The sequence below is a fragment of the Drosophila persimilis genome, unplaced genomic scaffold (genome assembly GCF_003286085.1).
Source record: "Drosophila persimilis strain 14011-0111.01,24,50 unplaced genomic scaffold, DperRS2 tig00000002-arrow-pilon, whole genome shotgun sequence".
Classification (NCBI taxonomy): domain Eukaryota; kingdom Metazoa; phylum Arthropoda; class Insecta; order Diptera; family Drosophilidae; genus Drosophila; species Drosophila persimilis.
This window is the reverse complement of record NW_020825289.1, coordinates 5727623-5751126: the sequence shown is the minus strand read 5'-3', so window position 1 is coordinate 5751126 and position 23504 is coordinate 5727623. Positions and strand designations below refer to the sequence as shown.

At 43.2% G+C, this 23504-nt stretch overlaps 1 protein-coding gene across 3 annotated transcripts; it reads left to right on the top strand.

The window, feature by feature from the left end:
- The first annotated feature begins 5811 nt into the window (after positions 1-5811).
- Positions 5812-23453, top strand: LOC6591110. Of its 3 annotated transcripts, XM_026985669.1 has the most exons (9): positions 15380-15459; positions 18104-18608; positions 19676-20026; positions 20798-20925; positions 20978-21221; positions 21285-21399; positions 21495-21636; positions 21712-21785; positions 21858-22062. In XM_026985669.1, the coding sequence occupies exons 2-9, from the start codon at positions 18416-18418 to the stop codon at positions 22054-22056; spliced, it is 1446 nt and encodes a 481-aa protein (XP_026841470.1). In that variant the 5' UTR covers positions 15380-15459; positions 18104-18415; the 3' UTR covers positions 22057-22062. The 3 variants fall into 3 exon arrangements, with proteins under 3 accessions (XP_026841471.1, XP_026841470.1, XP_026841472.1); XM_026985670.1 differs by lacking the exons at positions 15380-15459; positions 18104-18608; positions 19676-20026 and adding an exon at positions 5812-6363 and having other exon boundaries at positions 21858-23453; XM_026985671.1 differs by lacking the exons at positions 15380-15459; positions 19676-20026 and having other exon boundaries at positions 18116-18608; positions 21858-23452.
- The last annotated feature ends 51 nt before the right edge of the window (positions 23454-23504 follow it).

Genomic DNA, 23504 nt, shown 5'->3' with positions numbered 1-23504 from the left:
TTTAAACAAGCAACACACATGAACGAACATCAACCAAAAAGTCCTGATAAAATTACACACCAACAAACAAATTTGTAATGCAACCAAACAACAACAAGAACAACATACAATTTAATGAAGTCACCGTTTAAAAGAACAACAATTACAATTACCAGAAGTAAATCGCATGTTATCAAGAAATACTAAACGAGAAGAACAAGTACAAGCACAAGCACGCAGTATCGGGAGAAGAAGGCAAAAGCAGCAGCCGCATGAGGGCCCCCCCTTCCGCTCGGGCGTCGGCGCCATCTGGCGACGACAACTGAAGCGGCTGCCTTTTGCATTTCTCAATTTTCGTTTTAAGAAGAACAAGAAGAAGACTCGAATCTGTAGCTAATGGATAACAAAACCAAACTGTGTTTAGGTATTAACAAAATTTTTGTCGATTTCGTTGCGAGAAAATAAAAATAAAATAAAATAAAAGCTAAACAAACAGCAAATAAAAACTCAAAACTAAAAAACTGTTAAAGAAAGAATATTCGAAAATTTTTGCAAGCTGGCAAAGTTTATATAGACACACTACCCACATCCAGAACCACAACCACAACTACACCCTCACATTTACACAGCACACCAATACCAACACCAACACCAACACACATACACACAGACATGTCAGAACAACAAGAAGTAAAATATATTATAAATACAACATATATATATTATAAATAATGTAAAATCAAACAACAACAAATTCTTCTTATTAAATTATATTTAAATTTAAAATTAATAAATATAAAGAAAATAAAACCAAATAAAAATTACAAAAAAAAAAACAAAAAGAAAACCAACTACAAATACATTTTCGATATAAAATTAAATTTAAAACCAAAACAATGGTATATATATATGTATATATATACACGTTCCATATATATATATATATATATATATGTATATGTATATATATGCGACTTATATGCAAACGCATACATACATATGCCTGGCGCGCAGCAAAAGAGGCATATTTTTGGGGGCTCTTCGAGGGCCAGAAGGATCCCAGTCCGAAGGTCCTTGATAGACAGCTGATTTGTCGGCGATATTTGTAGCAGAATTAAGCAAAGAAATACATCTACATATATGAGCAGATTTAACATTTAGCAAAGCAAACGCTCCCCAAAGCAAAAAGCAACTAAAATACACATTTCTGTAGTATATGTATAAGGCAGCAACAACAAGCAACCAAAAATATTTACTACTATTATATATATATAAATACAAAGGAAAATCTATATATACATACAAATACAATACTAATAAAGGTAATATAATTTTACTATAAAGAAATATAAATTAAATATTTATATGCGAGACGAAGCGGAAGAAGAGCTAGACGAAGAGCAGGAAGAAGACGATTTCATCAAACACACACATATATAAGGAAGGAAGAATTATGGAGAAGGGAGAAGGGGAGCGGCAACAACAGCGGCGGCTCCCGAATAGGACAACTTTTAAGAACAACCAAAGCCGATGGCGAAGAAGCAGCATCAAAGAAGAGAAGAAGCAGCAGCTATATATACTAATATATATTTATAAATAAATTATACATATGAACAAAACTAGAAAAATGCAAAGACAATTGTCTTAAATGTAAAACAAAATGCAAACGATAGAAGCACGATCACCAAATCAAACTTAGACAAAGGACACAGAGCCAACAACTAAGCTTAGCATATATTCTAATATATAAACGTAAAGGTTTAAGTTTAAGGGAATTCAAACCAGTCGGCAAGAACCTGGCATTCTTGGCACCCACAGAAAATCGCAAGCTTTAACCTACCCGCTCTGTCTCCACACTAACCTTGCACAACCTTACAACAACACCTATCAATCTATCTGTCTATCTATCTATCTCTTTGTGTACTGCTGCCTAATGAACGAAGAAAAGAAGAAAGTCTGCGCGACCAAGGCAAACTGTCACTTGTACACAACTGTACTTGGTTTTAATTTAATTTAATATCGAAAACCTTGTTTCCTTCTCTGAACTAAACCGAAATCGTCGTGATGTCACACACACACACCCCCATACCTCGCCACCCACCCACCATCCCACTTTGATCCAAGCATCTCTTTCCAATGCTAACTCTAACTCTTCTCCACTGCATAAATCAACTGTGAGTATAACTTGAACGTTATAAAAAGAACACACACAAATCTTGCGTGTTTTCTATAATATAATAATTAAGGGAAATTTGATCTTTTATTGTTTGCTTGACTTTGGACAGGTCGCTGAAGGGCAACAATGAAGAAACTATAAAAAAAACACCATTTGCGCTAACGATATAAAAAAAACAAAAACAAGAAAAAAAACAAAAACTTTTCTATAACTTTTTTTAACAAACAAAAATGAAAACATTTTGTAGCGAAAATTTGTGCGTTTTAAAACAATGAAATTATAACACAAAATCTAAGCAAATTGCAGGCAAATGGCAAACACGAATTTTTTCAAATCTCTAAAAATGGTTAAACTCGGAATGAAAATGTAATTGTTCTAACAAAAGCAACGGCCCAGGCCGGTACAGTCAGAGCAGCGGGGATCCATTCCCTCGAAAGTATGCAGCAGAAGTGCTGGATTTCCCGATTTCAGAACGTTTCAATTCTAAACGTGCATCAGTTTTTATTTTCGTTTGCAAAACAAAAGGCAAAAGAATTAAAAGAAATACTTTTTAAAAAGAAAACACAACCGAAAATTGTTAAAATATGCAACAGCAAAAAATATGTTTTTAGCAACTTACAATATTTTGAGGGGCATAGAAACAAAAAAAAAAATGATCTACGCCTATATCTATATATTCATAAATATATATGAACAATGATAAATATACATATATATATATATATTTACGAATATTGTAAAAATTGCAACAGAACAAGAAGAAGAACGCATCAGAAAACAAATAGACAACAAGAACAAACAGAAATTTCTTTGAAAAAAATACACAAACATTTTAAAAACCTCGAAACAAAAAACAACAAATTGTCGTTTTCTTTTTTTGCAAAAAAATCTCTTATTTTATTTTGTGTTTTTTGTTGGGAACTTTTCTGGTTTCTAGATTGGCATACAAGCATTTCTACAGACACACAGCTTCATCATCCCCTCTCATTGATACGAATTGGCCAAAAGGAGACTGTTCCCAGTACTGTACTCTTGTGTGTTTGCCTTTGCTGTGGTCGATGACGAGCACGAGTTCCAAAGTCAAGTTAAATAAGTTAAGCGTAGCCATAGTCCATACATACTCGTATAAAGGCATGGACTTAAGGACTGTCGAGGATCTGCGGCCAGCCCCCAAACAGGAACTGGAGAGACCCCCAGGCACGCCATAAGCGCACTCCATTTTAATGCGATAAGAATTTAAAAAGTAATACATGTAATGTATGCCTAATAAACCACCTAACAAGAGATTTCATCATGAAGAAATTCGTCTATATATAGTAAATGTGTTACATATGTATATCGAAATATGAACGTTATTCTTGATGTCCAATATACCATAACCGTATGTACCTATAACCCAGGCAAGTAGTAGGCCCGTTCCGCACTTTTCCCCAATTTGGAATGTCCGCACTAAATGTCTACGAGAATAATCGAATCCTGTATAACCCCATATTGATACCGAAATTGAACGATTCCTTCAGTTCTTTGAACTCTTTGAATTGGTTGTCGGACGTGTTATAGATTTGATATCCGAATATGTGTGGAAAGTATGTTTAGGCCTCGAACGAATCCAATTTTAAACGATATATGTATATGGATATTATAGGGTATGCAACAAATGATATACATATAGATACTAAAGCATTTTGAGTAAATATAAAGTGTGTATAAAATTTAGTGATAGGTAATTGTTCCATGGCTTGATTTAAATATTCTTTTGGATAATCAGAAAATAATCTTAAAACACACAAGGAATATATTTTTTTTTAAATATTTTTTCAGTATTATTAATACAGGTTTTTGTTTTATTTCTGTCAGCACACACGCACCACACACACATAAACATATATATACGGACTTTTTCAAACACATTCACTGAAAACATGTACCGGGTTTTTCCGGCGATCTGAAGACAGCAACAATCGATTGAATTTTTCTTCCAACTCAAAGAAAACAAAAAAGAAACAGAATGAGCAGCTACAGTGTCTCTGCGACATCAGATTCCAATGTTTTAGCCCTAAGTGAGCATAATTGTTAAACGAGTATATAACGAGTATCGATATTGAAATACCTAAAGCTTTACCTACCACAATGTGCAGTGCAACAGTACAGCTGCAGTCATAACTACATACTAACATATATAGTCACACCAAAAGACCTAAAACCGAATCAAAACTATAATTTCACCCATAGGAAAGAACTCAACTGAAACATAACTATATGAACTGTAACTATTAAGCCCTAAATTGTAATTTAACTGATCGAAAATAATATCCAAAAACCGGAACTGAAGCCGTTTGTATCAACTAACTTCTCAAGAGACATGCGAAAAGTATTAGGGTGGTAGCGCTGCCCATAATCAGATCAGAGTTAGCCACAAACAGAGAGTCAAATGCCACAACTAATTCCACACTCGATCCGCGTGATCTGAGAGCAAGCAGAAACCGAAACGAATCTAACATAACAATTTTAATAATAATTCTATTCTACTTAACAGGCAAGAACTAAAACCAATAAAAGCAGAATATACAAATTAAATGAGAAAGTGAACTTTTTATTTGGCAAATCGTTTTCGGCGGTGTGGGCATGGCTTGTTTCGTACTGAATCATTGGGAAAATATGCAGAAAATGAACCATCCAAGCGGAGCCTGTGATTTTGTTGCCTTAAAATGTTTCTTATAGGGATGAAAGAAGTGAATACAAGATATTCTGCATTCCAACCTACTGCAGTACAACATTGCGTATACGTGATGGCATTCCGCCATCACCATCCGCCATCATTAAATATACATTACATGTTACATGACATGACATTTGTACTACGTCTGAATTTCATGTGTGTTTGTGTATTTCCAAAAAAGCAAGGACAGGACGAAGGATAGAAATCGGAACATCAGAGCCGAAAAGCTTTTCTTCAACGCTAACAGAGTCGAAAAGCTTTTCTGAAAAGTTAACAGTGCCAAAAAGCTTTTCTGCACTTTTTACATCCGTATGTACTTGCCGAGTCTTACATTCATACTAACTACATGTAGAGAAAGAACGTGGAGGATGGATGCTAAGCGATAGAGAGTCTCGCATATTTGTAAGGTGGGGTTGGGGATGGATGGGTTGGGGGGTTGAATGGGTATTTTGTTTGTTTTGCTTTGCTTCGGCCTTTGTCGTTGTTATTGGTGTCATCGTCGGCGTTGTCGTCGGCATTTGGCATCGTGTTATTTTTATGCCCGCACGAGAAGCTGTCGTCTTCCTCTGCCTTTTCGTCTTCTGGTTCCCACCGAACGTCCGTATCGTGTCTGCGGCTGCACTTCCACTTTCCGCCTTCGTCTCAGTCGTCAACAGGACATCGAGCAGTGCAAGTCGACTGGTCGCACGTGGATGTAGCGGATGTTGTTGGTGTAGCCCCCGTTTTGCCGTTGGCGTTGCATTGACAGTGAGTGAAGTAGAGTGCAGTTTTGGATTTTGTAAAGTTTCGATTTGTTGTCGTTGTCGTTGTCGTTGCCGTTGCTGTTGTCGCTGCTTCTGGCTGTATCCCCGTGTCCTTGTCCTTGCGTCTCGTGTGTTATCCATAGCCTTGCTCACGGTCAGGTGCCACAACCCCACACCGCACCCCTCCACCAGCTCATCCGCAAGCTATTCACGAGTGCACTCAGGTCGCAGTCCTTACCCAGCCTCCGCCAATTGAATGCAAAAGTTCAGGCTATTCCGAGCGCTAAAAGCCACCCTTCCCCCCACGAAGATATTTGGAATCCATGCATTAGAATTAACGTAAACTGCCTGGGATCGACACACACAAGAGCCGGAAGGAGGCTGCGGCTGAGGCTGCCATGCCACACCACTGCCACATGTCATAAGTCAACTACAGGGCTGCTGCTCCTCTTGTCCACACGCAGCTCTGGGACAGAGCGGATGCCGCTGCAATATGCATTTATCCGCTCAGTAAGGGAGTGAGTGCGAGGGAGAGATGAGCGAACGCTGCAGCGGAGGCACCGTCACCGGTGGCCGTCATGCCCGGGTCAGTCCCACGCCCGGACGTGGCAGCAAGATTGCGTACACGCCATGTCCGCGCTCCGAGCCGCCACAGGATCTGGCACTGGCAGTGCCGGCCCCAGCGCGCAATTGCCTGGCCATACCCATGTCTTCGCTGCAGACGGCCAACGGACCCAGCAACAAAGGTAAGTGGGGGTCAGGGTCATGACAATCAAATAAAGAAGAACAAGAGATGAAATCCGGTAAATGTGTCTTATCTGACACTAATAGGGCTAATGAGCACAGCGGACACGCTTTTGGCATGCCATTGTTATGTCTGTTCTCTTTGGGCTCTGATCTGTTCTGGGTCTGGGCCTCAGCATCCGATCGAACCATTTGTGCCCGGCAATCAAAACGAATAATTGCGAAAATAGATGTTTGCCTTAGCTTCTGTTTTTCCGTTCCTTTTCTTTCCTCTCCCATATTTGTCCCCCTCCTTTATTTCATTTTCCCCTTCGAACATGCGAATTTAAATGCAACTTTTTGCAGCTGGCGATGGGTGGCACGTGACTTTGATTGCCATTTCATTGTCTTCGGCAATCATCAAAACAAAATTTGTGTTTTTCTTTCCACAAATACAAACAGAGCGTAGAGCGGTAGAGCCGCAGAGCGTTAGAGCGTTAGAGCGTTAGAGAGGGAAAAAGACATTTTGGCCAAAGACCGACGCCGTCTGGCGTTTCAAAATCGATTGGCAATTTCTCAGAGCTGATTGCAACCACACGAAACAGCGGCAGCCCCACAACCCGCAAAGTTTATATTAAAGATCACAGAACTAGATTTGATTGCCACCAAAATAGATTTCAATGAAATTGTTGGTGTTCCCGTAGTAAGCTACAGTAAGGGTGAAATTATTTGGTTATTTAAATGCCCGAGCTGCTGTGATCTTTAGGCTGCCGCAAGGATTGACTCATTATGTGGATACATATGTATCTCCTTGATCAGCATGAAAAGACGAGCTGACATAGCCATTTCTACTGCTTATTGTCAAACTAGAATCTCTTCTGAGTCTGAAATCAGACAGATTGGACACTATATCATTCATGGGATTCTCGCAGTCTGCAGTTTGCCTACCACTTTTTACCGCCTGAAATCACCAGCGATCTCGAACCTGTTCTCACATATGAAAATAAATACTTAATTAATAGCACCGACTACGACAGAAACAGAAAAAGAGTTGCAGCAAAGGCCAATGCCAGAGCGTGTGCTACTCATAAATCTGGCACCAATCTCTTTGTCTCTTCTGTCTCTGATTAATTCATACTTTGCCCAGGTGGCCAGAAAAAGTCAATAAAAGGGGTAACGTACAGCCCCCTTGATCCTTCCTGCTGCTACCCCCTAACGTAGGAAGCGGAAACGTTCGCTCCGCGTGCAACGCTGCGTATGATTTATGCAGCGTTTCAGAAGCTGTTGCATATGCATGAACATCATTTGTACAGGTGAGCAGAAGGAGCAAGAGAAGCAGAAATTGCAACAACCGCAATGCAACAATGGGAAATTCCATAGCAAAAACGCAAACAAACAGTAAATTGAAAAGCCAACTAGAAGGAAAGGCAAAGGCAAAGGCATCCCACTCACGAAACGGGAGCAGCCAAACTTGGATGCTCTTCAGGGGCAAAGAGACCTTTTGGCTATAGAAAGGGTATCCCAGCAGCAGCAACAATCATTGGGTGGGTGTTGCTTTTTTGGATCTCTGCCAAACATGGACGAAACAGGAAGGACGGATGGACAGACTCAGCCTCAGCCTCAGCTTCAGCCCGGACAATGACAACATTGATAACTAGCTGGCGACACGGCGGCACCCCACTTCATTTATCAAAATTTATGACTCTGCCAACAGCCGTACAGCAATTGCATCGGCAACAAAGATGTAGATTGCAACTGTCACTGCCATTGCCATTGCCACTGCCACTGCCACTGCAGGTGTTTGTTTCTTTGGCTACTTTCAGAACTTTGGCTCCATCCATTGATACATTTTTTGAAGTATTTTATGTGGCGGTTTGTGTCTCATCCTTGGACCCTGTCCATGGGGGTCAACCATGCGATTGCCAGTGACAGGCAAGGGCCAAAGCCGCAGTAAGGTCAATCTCATTACAGCTGACTCACAAAGAAATAAGTAGCCGGAACAGACCTCAGCTTTAGCCAAATGCTATTCTGGCAGGTATCGCATTCAAAGATCATCGCAGTCTAAGTTGGGGATAAGAGTTCTCTGATGCAATTGAGTCTATCAAAATGTTTTGGCTACGTACAATATTTAGCACAGATTTTCCCCATGAAATGCCTTTCCAGAGAAACTTTCTTTGTAAATTAAACCATAAATATTTCTTCGCTCACTTTCGGCTTGGGTTAATCTTTGGGGCTTCCCCCTCGATTTCATGCTCTATTTAGTGCCCAAGTACCCCGACATTCTCTGGGCCGTTCCCTTCCTTCTTGGCTTCCCCTTTTCCATCACATTTAATCCACTTGGCAGCCTTTTTCCTTCACGCTCAGATTTATTTATGCAGAAAGCAAAAATGCCATAAAGAAATATGCTGGCTATTTATGTACATTATATTGTACATATTTATGTGTGACGTATATGTGAGGGCTCAACGATTTCCAGGGAAATCTAACAATAAAAATCTTTAATGCATATGCCTGGCTAAGGACTCCATAAAACCCTTTTTGAGCCACAAAATGTATTCATTTACGATGGCGGAGGTGAAGCCTCCCCTTTCCATACACGTGGAATTTATGGCCTGGCCGCGCTCACAGTCGCGGTAATACCACCTTCTTCTCTGGCCTTTTCTGCCGTCGAATGAATGATGAAGAAATGCGCAAATAAAATGAATGCCAAAGCATGAATCCTGATGCTGCAGAACCCATTTCCGACAACGCCTGCCTACTCTCCAGCTGAGGATGCATTCAATGGAGAGTCACGTAAATGAAAGTCGGTAGGGGAGGCTCTCAAAAGTACAAATAAAAACCTATGTAAATTGTCTCCACAAGGCAGTAACGGAAGGCAGTCGCCTCTGCTATAGATCTTCATATAATGTGGGAGTTTTGTGATGTTTATTCTGTACGAGCTCCCTATCTAAAAGTTCCCAGTTGTGGGAATAGTTGATTGATGCATGAGAGATATGCCTATGAAGATACAGGCATAAATTATACGCCTGTTGTGTATTGAAGATTCAAGGAGCGGGGAGTGCTGTTCCGATTTGTTGATGTCGGTCTCCAGAGATATCGATTTGATACAAATGCGCTCCTATAAGCCTCTTTAAAACCCTCCTCAGTAGTTTTCCTTCCCAGAATAAGCCGAAAAAGATGGAACTGGAAAATTACCTCAAGTCGCGCTAGCAGTTATGCAAAAGAAAATTGGTCGGAAAAGTTTCACTCTTCTTAATCCAAGTACGTCTTTGCCTCTGTGCTGCCTCTCATTTGTTTAATTTTGCATGATTTTGTGCCATTTTCTTGGGAAAACTTTGTGCGGCATGCAAATGCAATAAGGAAAGCCCAAGAAGAAACTAAATTGAGTTTCCATGTTGGACAGACCCACACAGAAAGGCCGCCATTATGCATACACAGATACGCTCTTAATGCCGCTTATTAGAGATGAATACGGTGCTGTTAAAGTGAAAAATCGCTGACACCAGGCAGAGGGAGCTGCTCTTAATAGCTCTTCACCCTGGCATTCCCTCTCCCTCTGGCGTTGGTATGCCTCTCACAATCTGTTGGTTTTGCGACAAAGTTTCGGCATTCGTCACTTGAGCGGTGGTGATAAGCTCTTCTGATGAGCCTGAGCCTGATCCGGGGCCAAGCCCAAGGACGCACAAAATTAGTGGAAGTCGGTGACGGGGGGGCGGAATCTTCATCTTTGCGGATAATTGATTTGTGGCAATCGTTCAGGATGATGAATGCTTCTGGGAAAATCTCACAAAATACACTTTTCGAGCTATGTGGCGGACATTTTTCAGATACTCTAAGCCTCCCAGAAGCCTCCCCAAATCTCCCACTCCCCATGGCACAAGCAGGGGTTTTCCATGAAACCGATAAAACAATTCTAGTCCATAATTTGCAGCAATTGACCAAATTGAAAGGACCACAAACCAAATTGTGGGCGACGTATGCGGTGGATTTCAAGGCCCTATATGCGCCCCTGAAAATATGCCACAAAAATGTATGACACCAGTCCATGGAGAGAGTGTGTGCGTGAATGATATTTTATAGGGGAACAGAGAGGGAAAACAAAGAGCATTTTTGTTTATTGTTCAAGGAAGTAGCTGATAACCAGCTACGAGTATGTTGATTTAAATTAACTTTAAAATTGTATTTATTTATTTACTAAGTATTTCGGATCCGCGCAAAATATTTCCGCTTCTTTGGACCCCCCACGAAGACATTTTCCATAAATTTGTGTAGAAATAAATTTCTCAATTTAACGATTTCCATTGTTGTGGATTTTTGTGAATTATTACTTGCCAGCAAGATATGTTTTTTAGCGGAGCCATAAATATCAGGGCCTGCCGTTGTCTGAGCCCTGATTTCAGCGCTTATTATGAATAATGACAGCAGAAATTAATTTGGGATTTGGTGTGGTGTGGTGTGGGGTTGCTTGGAAAATATGAAAAGAAGTTCGCATTTGATTGACATGCAACTTGGCCTTTTTTATCAGCGTTTGAGCCAAATTTATGGCTGGCTGCACGGGGCCCAGTTATCAATCAGAACACCTTTCCCAGGTATGCCTTTCCGTCAGTTTGCTGACACCTGTTGAGAGAGCTGCACCACGTCCGAAATGTATCGCAACGCCGTGCAGAAGTTCTGGGACATGGGCCAATTCAATCCGGGCTTCGAATTTGACTCTGACGCCGTCCTCGAGTGCGAGCGGACCCACACGAAGCGCAACAAATTGGCCACCCTGATGAACTGGCTCAGGCAGTTCAACGAGCCCCCCTCAGAGCCCCTCAAATGCGACCATATGAGTGAGTCTACATCTTCCACATATATTTCCATGTGTATGCGGTATGTGGGATGCCCACCATCGTGGGGGCTGCCTTTAAGTGCAAACCAATTTCATGTAAATTGTGCAAATGCTCTCCAACATTTTGTGCGTGCTGATGGTATTTTCCTATGGCCTACAGGCGGATGCGCGGGCGGGGGGAAACAGCACTGACTGTTTGTTATGTGAGGTTATGGCCACTTGTGTCAGCAAAGCCATAATGGGCCGGAATTATTTATATACGAGTATCAGCATTTTGGCTCTTGCCAATGGCCAACAAGTTTTTATGCCACAATTCTCTCTATTTGGTAATTGGATATACGAGTATGTATGCGATGCAGCACATGCTTCAATCGATTGTGATGGGATATTATGCAAATATCATGTGAAATATCATAGCGCCTTATGCCAACAATTACCCTAGGAAGTGACGCTTATGGAGCAAGGATTTTGAATTTTTGTTAGAAATAGAGGAAAGCTTCTGATATTTGCATCTGCTGTACATGAACAAATGGTTACAGGAGGGCGGATCGCTGAGGTAGTGGTTCCACAGATGAGCCCGAAGAAAGTCCAAGTCCAGGTTGAAGCGGGGGTTGAGACGTAATTAATTATGTAAACGCCTAGGCCCGAGAGCAGTGTGGATCTTGAGAGCGAGTGGGAAAGCGAGAGCGCTGTTAGACAGTGGGTACAGAGCTCTGTTACTGGCTGTCCACGGAGAGCGGCGATAACAGGCTGTTGCTAACAGCGCTGTTACATCTTTACAGAAGGATTGTGGCGTCGGTTCTGCCCTTCGTATAACTATTTCTATTTTAAATTTGTAGTAAAAATTATAGAAAAATCCTTAATTCTTGAAACATGTCTGTACACATCCGTAAAAACTACTGTTAAAGCGGTAGCTATTTTGCAGGTACTACAAACGTTGTTTACCGTTAAAGTTTGATGCGAGTGTAATCAGCCTCTGTCGCCATAAAACCCCCATGCAGTTGCCACACTTTCTCTCTCCCCCCCTCTCTTTCACATGACACAAACGCACACAGCCATTCACATAAAGAGCAGAGCGCACACACACACACACAAACACAAACACAAACACGAAGAAACAGTTTCCGGCCGCAACATTTGCAGCGCGTTTCATTGCGATGTCGGTGCTGGTTCTTTGGGTCTGTTTTTGGTATTTGCACGTAATTTGCACAACATTTTTCAATTTTATGTTCGCGGAAATGGAATGATGCCGTTATTTATGCTCTCCCTTTGTGCGCCGGCCATCTTGTGAGCCCCCTGGCAGCCCGCCTGCGTCTGCCTCTTCTGCCCTTCCATCAGCTTGGCTGGGGAAAAGCAGTTCGGAAAATTGAAACTGATGCAGCCAGAGCCAGCTGAAATGCTGACACAGATTTACTTGTAATTTGCACCACCGCTTTATGGTCTCTGTTTCCACCCCGTCCTAATTTCCGTTCCTATGTATCTGCCCTTCTCTTTGTTCTCCGTTAATGGTAGAGTTAATGGAATTTGGAATTTCATGTGGTTAATGGGGGTTCCCTGATACTCGTGGCACTCGAGTGAACAAGCCCTGCCGTGTGACGTTGGGGATACCCTCGCATTCACCTACAAAGAGATACGTTCTAGCCTTCACTCTGCCCCCTGTAGTGCCAGTTCCCCTGTCCATCAACCGCGTATCTTTGACACCCGCTTATCAGAATCAAAGCAGAGGCAAGGGTATGTCTTGGACTATATTCTGGATTGACATGCATCACTTGCAATGACAGGGGGAGTCTACTATGCGAGCGTTAGTCATGGAGCAGTCATGGACGTTTGAAAGTAAAGAGACATCGACTAGGTGATACCTCTTATGCAGTAACATACAAAAATAAATGATTTCGATGATTCATAGATCCAACAGCCAATAGATCGTTAGTAATCAGCTCATACTAGACGAACCAAGTGGAGTAACCTGGTTCTCTCTCCACATGACTTGGAAAACTGATGAACGCATGTTCCGACAGTTCCGTTAACCGCAAATATAATGAGCAAAACTCGACTATGGCATAAATTAGGCAGAACATTCTTATTATGATTATTATGGCCTGGAGGAGGACTCAATAACTAACAATCAAAATGACATTTGCCTTGTGGGAACCCTAATGAGGGCGAAGGGTGAGGTGGAGGGAGAAAGTCACGTGCCTAGCACCAACTTCGAAGAGAATAAAAAAATCAACAAGAAACGGTAAAAGTTATGACCTGCTCAAAGGCGCACAGAGGAAGAAGGAGAGGCAGGAGCAGGAAAATAGCAAGAGAACAGTAAATTTATGCACACGTTAAGCAGCTCATAAAGGAAAAGCCGAAGAGCCAACTAAAGATTTAGTGTGCAGTGCAGAATGGATGGAAAACGGCGACATTTTCAACACTTTTCCCAGTGCTCTACCGCCAGCAGCACTTGAGAAGGCCATGAAAGCGGAATTCATTTGAATTTATAAAGCATGGAATTTCATTTAGATCGGGTCTCTAGGGCGTCTCCAAGGACTAGTACTGGGAAAAAGGGCTTTCAATAAGCGATTAAACCAAGTCCGAGCCACAATCAACACAGCAATCAAGGGAGGAACATTTAGTTGTCCGGATGGATTCCAAGCTTGTGGTTTTTATAAGGATAGGGTATTTCCATATTTCCATCGCTGCAGCAGTCACTTAGTGGCAGGACAGTGGAGTTGTTGCGTGTTGTTTGCCGCAGTTAGTCCGCATGCAACCCAAAAGTAATGGAGAATGGCCAGAGCAGGTCCTGCGGCAGGGTCATCTCGCACAGCACTAATCCCGACCCCGCTGCATGACAATTGCTGTCGGGGCAAGAGGCAGGCGAAGCGCCCCAACTTGGACACATGTAAATCACAGCTGGTCTCCAGGGCTCCGGGCCCGTTCAAGTAGAAAACGGACAGGCACTCCAAAGCCCCAAAACCTCACAGATGCGGCCCGCTCTAGTTGCACTTGAGTTGGGGCTTAGTTGGGAAGTATCTGGAAATAATTTCAGCGTGACATATTAATCGTTTTCGGCCCGTGTCCATGTTCTGCCACAAAATGGTTCGGAATCTCCTCTTTAATAATGAGTATTGATTAGCTGGCATAATGAATGCCCCATTCGTTTGCTCGACAAATGGGCCATTGATGCGATTTGTCTACGGGTTGCGGCTTGCGGGTTGCAATTTGGAATAGCAGATTGGATTGAATTTCAGCTTGGATTTGAAATAAAGCAGAAACAGAGCCTAAAAGAGAGGATATCCTTAGCATTCTCCAAACGGCAACAAATTCCAATCATTTATTAGCGGAAAAGCCAAACAATTATTGATGGAAAGACTTCCGTTTGGCAGTAAAATTTCTGGCAGTGGTCCTGCCATCGCAGGGAAAGGGTAGGAAATAAATAACATGGACAGGAAATAATCAATAAAAAGCCTATTCTAGAGCAGAGGACGCAGCTGGGAAAAAAAGACTAAAGTTTGAATAGAAAAAGACCCATGAAGGGGTTGAAAAGAAAATCTACTATAGCTAATGTGAAATAGAGTTCTTTTATGAAATCCTGCCTTTAGATGGGGAAACTATTTGCATTGAAATGAGGGCGTATGAAATGGAACTGACATTAATTTTTAAAGCTGAGAAAGTGGACAAATGGGCTTTTATGGAGAGCCCAGAGGCATGGAAGACAGAAAAAACCTTCCTCTAGAGCGCTGCCAAGTCCACCTTTGACCCACATCGCCTGGTTTCACTTTCATTTTCATTTGGCGTTAATTGTTGGCGGCTCGAGGAGCCCTGAAATGCTTTACACATACATAAAATATGCCCATAATGGCATAAATATTTAATAAATTTGACAAATAACAGTCGCAGCGAACGGCGAGGGCCAGGCGGTCCGTCACAAGGGGCGTATGCGCAACAAGTGACGAGCACGAGCAGGCCAGAGCTTTTGGTCTGCCGTGCGCTTGTTTCTGGTTCTGTTCTGTCACTTTACATATATTTAAGTCATAGAGTCGCATACAAAGTTAATGAAAAACGCTCGCCGTGCGAGCGATGAGAGATCTGACGGCGACGGCGACGTCGCCAGGCGGCATGGCCGCCTGTCAGCGGAAAAGCTCTCCAAGTGCCAGTTGTACATCTGACGTGTCGCGGGCAAAACGCTTTTCATTTTCGTGAAACATTCATAATTCCTTGAGTTGTTGCGTCGGCAGGAGCGCGTGGAACAAAGCGCGTAAATACACGTATTGGATAAACCATTAATGGGCCCACCGATAAGGTCTCCCGAATTCTCTATTAATTGCCACCTGCCCCCGCAGCGGGTGACGCATAGCCGGAATAGGGCTCGTTTAAGGGTCGTGACTCGGGCCTGGTCTGCACACTTATGTGGAGTTAAACCAATTAGTGTGCCGAGCAGTCCTGGGCTGAATATTACGCATACGCCCCGACGCACAAGCGAACAACTGCGGTCGGTCTGTGCCTCTGCGTCGGCTAAAACTGGCTGAAACCAATTTCCGGCAATTGCCGAAACGTTGCCACAAAGTTTGCACTTGACAAATAAATATATAAATTGATTCGATTCAAATGAAACCATAATTCGGTGGATTCATGTGTGCCAGCAGCAGTGAAAATTCAATTTTCCACAAACAAAAGTGCCCAAAAGTGAAACGCGAGCACTGATAAAGATAATTTCTTCATTTGTGCAAGCCCAAACTCTTCCCAGACATGACTGACATCCAAATAGTGTATCAAATATAGATATTCAGCTGAAGAGGTACAAGTTTGGTGGCCATGGTTTAAAGAACTCGTAACTCTTAAAATTTCCATCCACGAATGGAAAATATAGAAAACACAAAGAGGAATAAATGAATTGACTCTTTTGAGCAGTCAGATTTCAGATCGCTAGGCACATGTATCTGTATGTAGGTATCGGCCATAGGCGGCTGTGGTGCAGCACCCAAATCATTCACACTTCACACACACGCACACACACACGCCCGTGATATGAAGTCTACGATATACACACGGCCAGGCAAGGTCAAGGGCCGTCCGACCTGCCTACCTTCCTTGTCTAGGTCACAGCACCCTCTCAATGCTCGATGCTCGCTACCGAACGCTCCCTCTCACGCCCTCTCTGTTGGCGCAATTCTAATTTTATAATTTTCGTGAGTCTGCTTCTTGCCCGTTTTGGTTTATTTTGGCAGAGGAGAAAACGCAAAAATTTGATTTCATTAGCTTGTTTATTTTTGGCCAGAAAACGAAACGAAATGCGGCTTCCCAAAAGTGTTTTCTTTTTGATTTTCTTGGGTTATTATCTCCCGCATCTTAGCCCGCTGTTGTTTTGGCCGCTTGATTGTTTTGGCCTACGAGTGTATGTATATTTGCTCCGATGTGTGCTCGATGTTTAATGATAGGCATTATTATTGCAGTAACTGGGGTCGTAAAAGCAATTAATTATAGTGGGCCCCGGCCCAGCCACTTGAAAATGCTGTAAAAATGTTTACGAGCCATTTTGACGTGGCTCTGTTTGATTCCTAGTTTCGCTGATGGCCTGTGCGATTGAGGGAGTGCTGATGGCAGGGCTTAAGTGGGTGCCAAAAGGAAGTCCGCTGATGGAAGTGCAGCTGGGGCAGCCGATGGGGAAACCGATTTGGTACAGTAAATTGCTCATAACTGAAATGAAAATTATGCTTTCCTTTTGGGCTAATCATTCTTTGAGTTATTATGGGAAAACTTCTTGAGATTTCATTAAGATTAAGTTCGCCAATTTCGTTTCGCATTAGGCCTAATGAGATTAGCCGAAATCGCCTTGGCTCCAAGAGTTCCCTCTCCTTTGTGTGGAATGTCCTTTGTTCACAGACTTGTGCTAATTCTTAAGTGGGTTTCCCCGACAACTAGGAAACACCCTTTTCATGCTTCATTTGCGCCCGCCTTCAGGCTGTTTATAAATGGCCCCAGGACTTGGCTAAGCGCTTTTCAATTTATACCCAAAGCCGGCCCCTCAGCCCCCCTACCGCAGGGCTCTCGGAAGCAGCTGTCTAAATTTATCGCGCCAGGAAATCAATAAGCTACCATAAAACTAATTGCGCCGTGTCTTGAACTAATTAAACTCACACAAGCCTGTTCCGACACCCACAAGCCACCCACAAGAGTACCCTGCTCTCCGCCTGGAGGCACTTTAATTGCCGAGTATTTGGATTTTTACTTTTCCCGCTTTTTCCGGGCATTCCGATTTTCCCCTTTGCCGTTTTTCCCTCCTTTTTTGTTGTTGTTGTTTGGTTTGCCATTTGCCATTCAGCAGTTCGGCTGAGCTAAGTAATTTTGAGACGGAAACCGGCAATTTCCGTAAGCCGTTGAGCAGCTCCTCACACGCACATACACTCCTGCCGACTGCTGCATGCCGACACTCACACAAACACTCCGAAAGTCATTTGGGCCGCCACTCCACTCCGGACAACAGCCATTTTGGAAGTCAACGAACCGAATGGCGAAGAAAACCAGCTTCCTCCACACTCCTATATACTAACCCTAATGTTTATTACTAAGATTACTAAAAGTGGATATGAAATATAAGCTTGTATTAGGTGTGATCACAATTATTTAAGCATTTAACCATCGACTCCTGAGAATCGTTTGCCCACTAAGTTAAATCAATAACTGCTGATGTTGTGACTTGTATCCTGCACACACACACACACATAATCACTCATTACACAGGGTATAAACTAGTCGAATAACCAAAGAACATGGAGATAACTTCTCTCCACCTGTGATTTTTCGTACATGGGGCGAAGGCAAATAAATTGCAAGTCCTTTAAAACACAAATTAATACGAATTCCACGTGATAACAAAGTTAACAAAGCGAAAGCGCAACAAAAGCAACGCGAATAACTGAAAGTTATCCACCAAATGAAATCCACAGGCACACAGCAAATGAGATACAAAACAAAAACAAAGACGGGAAACAAGAAAAGCAAAAAAAGCAAGAACAAAGCGCACAGGCCGGCCACATAAGCGGACAAACACACACCAATACTCCACCCACAGAACATACCACTCACAGCAACCACCCAACCACCCAACCACCCACCCACACAAGCTCCATCCGGTTTGTTGGTCAATAGTAGGAGGACCAACAGCACCACCACCATAAACCACAGCGACAAGTCGCCCACACTGCGTACATAGCGTATACGTATACGTACCCGTACCCCTACCCGTACCCGAACTCACGATGAATTTAATGTTCCGTAAGAATTTCCGCGAGGGGGCAAGCAAGTCTGCCGGCGGCGGCGGGAAGCTACAATCGAAGGCAAACCGGACGAAGCGGTCGCGGGACATGGGCCTCGTGCAGCAGCCGGAGGAGATACACTACCGAACACACCTGTTCTTCTCACCCAATCGTCCTGGCTATGACGTCGGCGAAGGTAAATTGACGTTCGCCTTGCGGCACTAACAGCAGCAACAGCAGCAACAGCAACAGCAACAACAGCACAAGCAAATGTACCGTTTCTCCTAGCGCCCATTTCAATCATCCACAAACATGACTCACCTTCGCTCATTCTCCTCCTTCCTCTCCTCCCTCTCTCTCTCTCTTCTTTGCATTCGCTGGAGCCTGGCCCTCCGTCACTCCGTCACTTGTGCTCCATTAACCCCACATTGTCATTTGCATTCCATCCATATGCAGTGCATTCAATTGAAATACTTCCATCAGTTTTACAAACAGCTTATCGTTGGGGGAAGGTAGGATGCAATATGTCATTCGAAAATTAATTGAGAGTCTAATCAATTGGTGACAGTTTTTCAATTAAATTCAATTATTACACTTTGATTATGTACGAGTATTAAAAATAATTAAATGAGAATTGGGTGCCCTCTTGGGCACCGATTGGCATCTTGAAAAAGACAACAGGGATGCCAAAAAATGCTCAGTAGAAGAAAAGTCAGAAGTCCCAGAGAGTTATCATCCTTGAATGCCTCATGAATTGCTGAATTCCATTCACCTGTCATTTTCCCTGCATGTGACTGTAACTGGGCCTGTGCCTGTGCCTGTGCCTGTAGGTCTTCCTGCTATTGGTGTGAGTGGGGAGCCTAAGCTAATCTTCCGATTTCCAGTTGGCTTGGCTTCAGGGGCACAGAGCACACACTCGTACAGCAAGCTAGAGCACAGCCGTATGTAAGTTACTTTTGTAATTGCCTTTAACTTTTGCACTTCCTGCTCCCCTGGCAATGGCCTTGAATCTCACTTTGGTGCAAGGAGGTGTGGCTTAGACTTGGAGGATATCCAAAAGAAGGTCCTACTAACCCACCCCCCCCTCAAAACTGATGGAACTGATGAATGTGTCTCGAATCCCGTGATTCCCAGCTCCCCCAAACATCATCCAGCTCCGTAATTGTAACCCCCCTCCCCGCACACACATTCATTTCGTATGTTGTTTGTTGTTTGATTGCTGCGTGTTCGTGTCATTATAAATATCGAGAGAATCCATTGCAGAACGATGCAGCGCACTCTCAGGCATACCGAGTACCCCAATCTTGAGCACAGCCACGTCCTTCGCCCTGCCCGGCAACTTGCAACCCTATGAGTTGGACGCCCCCCAGCCGCTGGTCGATCGCCGGCCGTCCTTTTCCCTGATGCGGTGGAATAGCAGTAGCAGCGGACCGGGTACTGTCAGCAGCAGTGCGAATAACAGTTTGCTACGCCTGCAGCAGCAGCAGCATCAGCAGCAGCAGCAGATGCACTTGGCAACAGCAACAACAACCTTGGGATACGGTCATGGTGATGCAACAGTGGCCACGGCAACAACCACGTTGCTGACGGCCGCGGCTGCAGCCACGCGGCAAGGTTTGAATCTCCTCAACTATCCCACACAGACTCGATCCGACTGGATACGGTGGTCTCAACTAGTTGTTGTTGTTGCTGCCCAATCGATCAGCCAGCCACTAACGACATTGCCAAAATGCTCACACGTACACGCACCCACACACAAACAAACGCACACACACACAAACCAAAGCCCCTCACGCATTTTCCCCATTTTGTTGAACTATTTTCCACCCAAAACCTATAACCTATGCCCTACACCCTACAACACCCGTTCCGAACCAATCCAACTCCCGAATACCCGAAACTTACACCGATTTTCCCCTCTAATTTCTGTTTTTCGCACGTTGTAGCTAACCTCAAACGTTCCGATACCGATACCGATACCGATTACGAATTCGTTTGTAATTACGGTTCTTCGTCTTCTTTGTTTATGTTGCAAGTTCAGTCCTGTTTATATTTTGTGTTTATTAGAGAAAAAACTAAAATCGAGACAAAATATACTCGGAAAAACCACAGAAAGAGCATTGGGTGGAGCCAATAATGGACCAAAAAGGACCATGAGATCGATCTGTTACCCTATAACCGTACTAATCTCTTTGCTTTCTATGCTTCACAAAAGCACTGGATCAATGAGAGGCTTTCGTCATAAGAGTTTTGTAATTGTCATCGAAAGCTTGCCAGCCCAGCTACTCCGTTGATTACCTATTCAACTAAATTGCTAACTGTACTTGTACTCCTGCTAAGACTTTTGAACTCGCTCGCTAATGTTGGACCACTGCGTTTTTTCAGTGAACTTCGGTGGTGGTGGCCACTCTGGAGTCACGCGAGCCGAGCCGATCTCCCTGGCTACCTTGGATCGGGACTGCTTCATCATTCCTGTGCATAGTGTGGACCGCTTCCTGCCGGCCGGTATACCCGTAAGTCAGATCCACGGTCAGAGTTCTCCCAGACTAAAGCTGCCTCTTGTAGCTACCCGCTCTGAGTGCCGATGGCAAGACAGCCAGTCCGCTGAGCGTCCTGGAGGTCTCCGATCCGAAACTATGCATTCTGGTGCATTTGATGAGCCCCTTGGAGGCTATCGATCCCGTGATGGAGTCACCCTTGGCGCACCCGCTGCTCAAGCAGCGCTCAATCGCCTCCGAGCTGGTGTCGGAGGTGCAGCAGGCCAACACAGCCGTGGGCGGCATGCTCCTGGCCAACATGGAGAAGAGCTGTAAGTGTGGGGAAGGAGAAATGTAGACCGTAGAGTTCTTACTTCGCTTGTTGTCTTTTGCAGCCGAGTTCCCATTCATCTCGTACTATCTCATCAATACGCTGCAAACGGATCCTTCCAACTTCTATGCCAGCCTGCGCGTCTCATCGCTGTCCAAGTTCGAGCCCAAGGCCCTCAAGTGAGTTAGCCTGGCCAATCAATGGAGCCAGTCCATTTGAATGTACACGACTGTTTCCCCTGATGTTTGCCATCTCCAATTGAAACCCATTTCAGATACACTGCCGCCCACACTCTGGATCTTTATAGCGAGGTGGCATCCATTTACCGGCCGCCGTTGGTGCTGCCTTCGAACGAGGCCGGGAGCTTTAAGAAGTCGCAGACTGCGGCCACCGGCTACATTATTACCGTGTTCAAGGCAGGTGGTTGGGGGCGCCGTCCCCGGTCGAACAATTCCACGGATTTCATGAAAAATTCAATTTTAATTCCGCAGGTGTTCGAGGGCGACGATGGCGAAAGGTTTGAAAAGAATTGGCTCTACTGGACAGGGGCCCGGATGCTGTACAGGTAGGAGTGCCTGGCTCGGCCTGGAATTTCATTGTTAATTCCCTAACTCGTGCATGGATACTTGTATTTCAGATACTTGCCACGGGCGGCGGGTCTGCGGCGCATCGCTCTGCACAAGAGCACCTCACAGAAGGGGGACAAGATGTACCTCCTGGTTTGCGAGTGTGCCGACTTGCTCAAGGACATCTCGCTGGCCGCCTTTCTCATACCGGCCATGCGGGCCAGGCTCTGCGGCTACACGGGACTCTATCGACCAATACAGGCCTTCTAGATGGAATCGCCATCGTCATATATTTTTCTATCAGCTATAAATAGTTTAGTCCGACTAAAACTCAAATGAAACAAACACTGCAATACGGCTGAGATGGACTCTGCACCTGTTACGTGATTCGATTCTGATTCGATATTTACTAGCCCTAAACAAATTTTAAAACTCTCTCAACTCAGATACGGATCAGCATCTGCCAATTAACACTCGATAGGCGTACATCGTATATAAGTAGGAGACAATATACTCAAGGTAACTCATATCGTATGTTAGATTTTTCTATAAAAAATCTCGGGAGACAGACCCAATAAATAGGACCATATCTAGTGTGAGTTGCTAGCGAAGAACTTCCATTTTAGCCACAACAAATAGCGAATCAATCAGAGCTATCTATATGTATTCGAACCTAGATATATCAAGAGTTTAACATAACTTCGTACATATGTATGTAGAATAGACAGATGTATAAACGCTGAATTTTTCGCGCTGAAAAGTAGCCTAACAAAACCGCAAACCAAGAGTCAATTCTTAGCATAAAATCTAGAAAATGTTGATCAGAATAACAGCAATGTGGTCGAGGGAAAACTTTGCCCAAATCTAACAATCTGCCAAAAATTAGCAACAAAAAAAACAAAACATAAAAAATCCGTTTGGGGTTAAAAAAATTATATCAAATTTCACTTTTATATACTCGTATGTAGCTATGTATGTATGTAGAAGAATAAGGATGCGATGCAGACCAAACCAAAGTTTTTCAATAATAATTAATTAACAAATTTTTGCTTGGCTAAAGCTTGCCACTAAGCCTACTATTAAGAGACATACTAAATAACCTAATGATATTTAAAAATATACATAGGAAAAGCGAGAGAGAGAGAAATAGAGAGAGTATATATGTATGTGTTGGTGAACTTGTTAGGCACTTACTCCACACACACTCCCACACAGACCAGGACCCTGTTGGAGGGACATATAATTTTGCACAATAAAAACAATATCAAAAAGTGCTGTGATAATTAAACTAAAGCAGAAAGGAGCCACACAAAATGAAGAATCGTGCTGAAGCCGAAGCCAATAATGTATCTCTCATTGAATGGTGATAGAAGGCATGATATTTTGCTATAATTTGGGGTTCGTGGGATTCAACCAGTCAAAGACAATTATTCCATCTAAGTAGCTGCCATTGAAGTGCTTCAGAGGTCTCTGGCTTATATTTTCCAAAAATTAACTTGGTTTTTGTTTTCTAGTTAGTTACGAGTACTTGCAGTCCTAAAACCCACACTTTTAACGCTTAAGCTAAGCCTAAGCCATATAGGATATTAATTACATACTGTTCGACATTAGTTCTTAACAAACAACAACTTTTTTGCCACAACTAAAGCTTGCAGCAACCAAAAGTTATGCGCGTTTTGGCATTAATAATAAAGCGTAAAACTAAATGATAATAAATT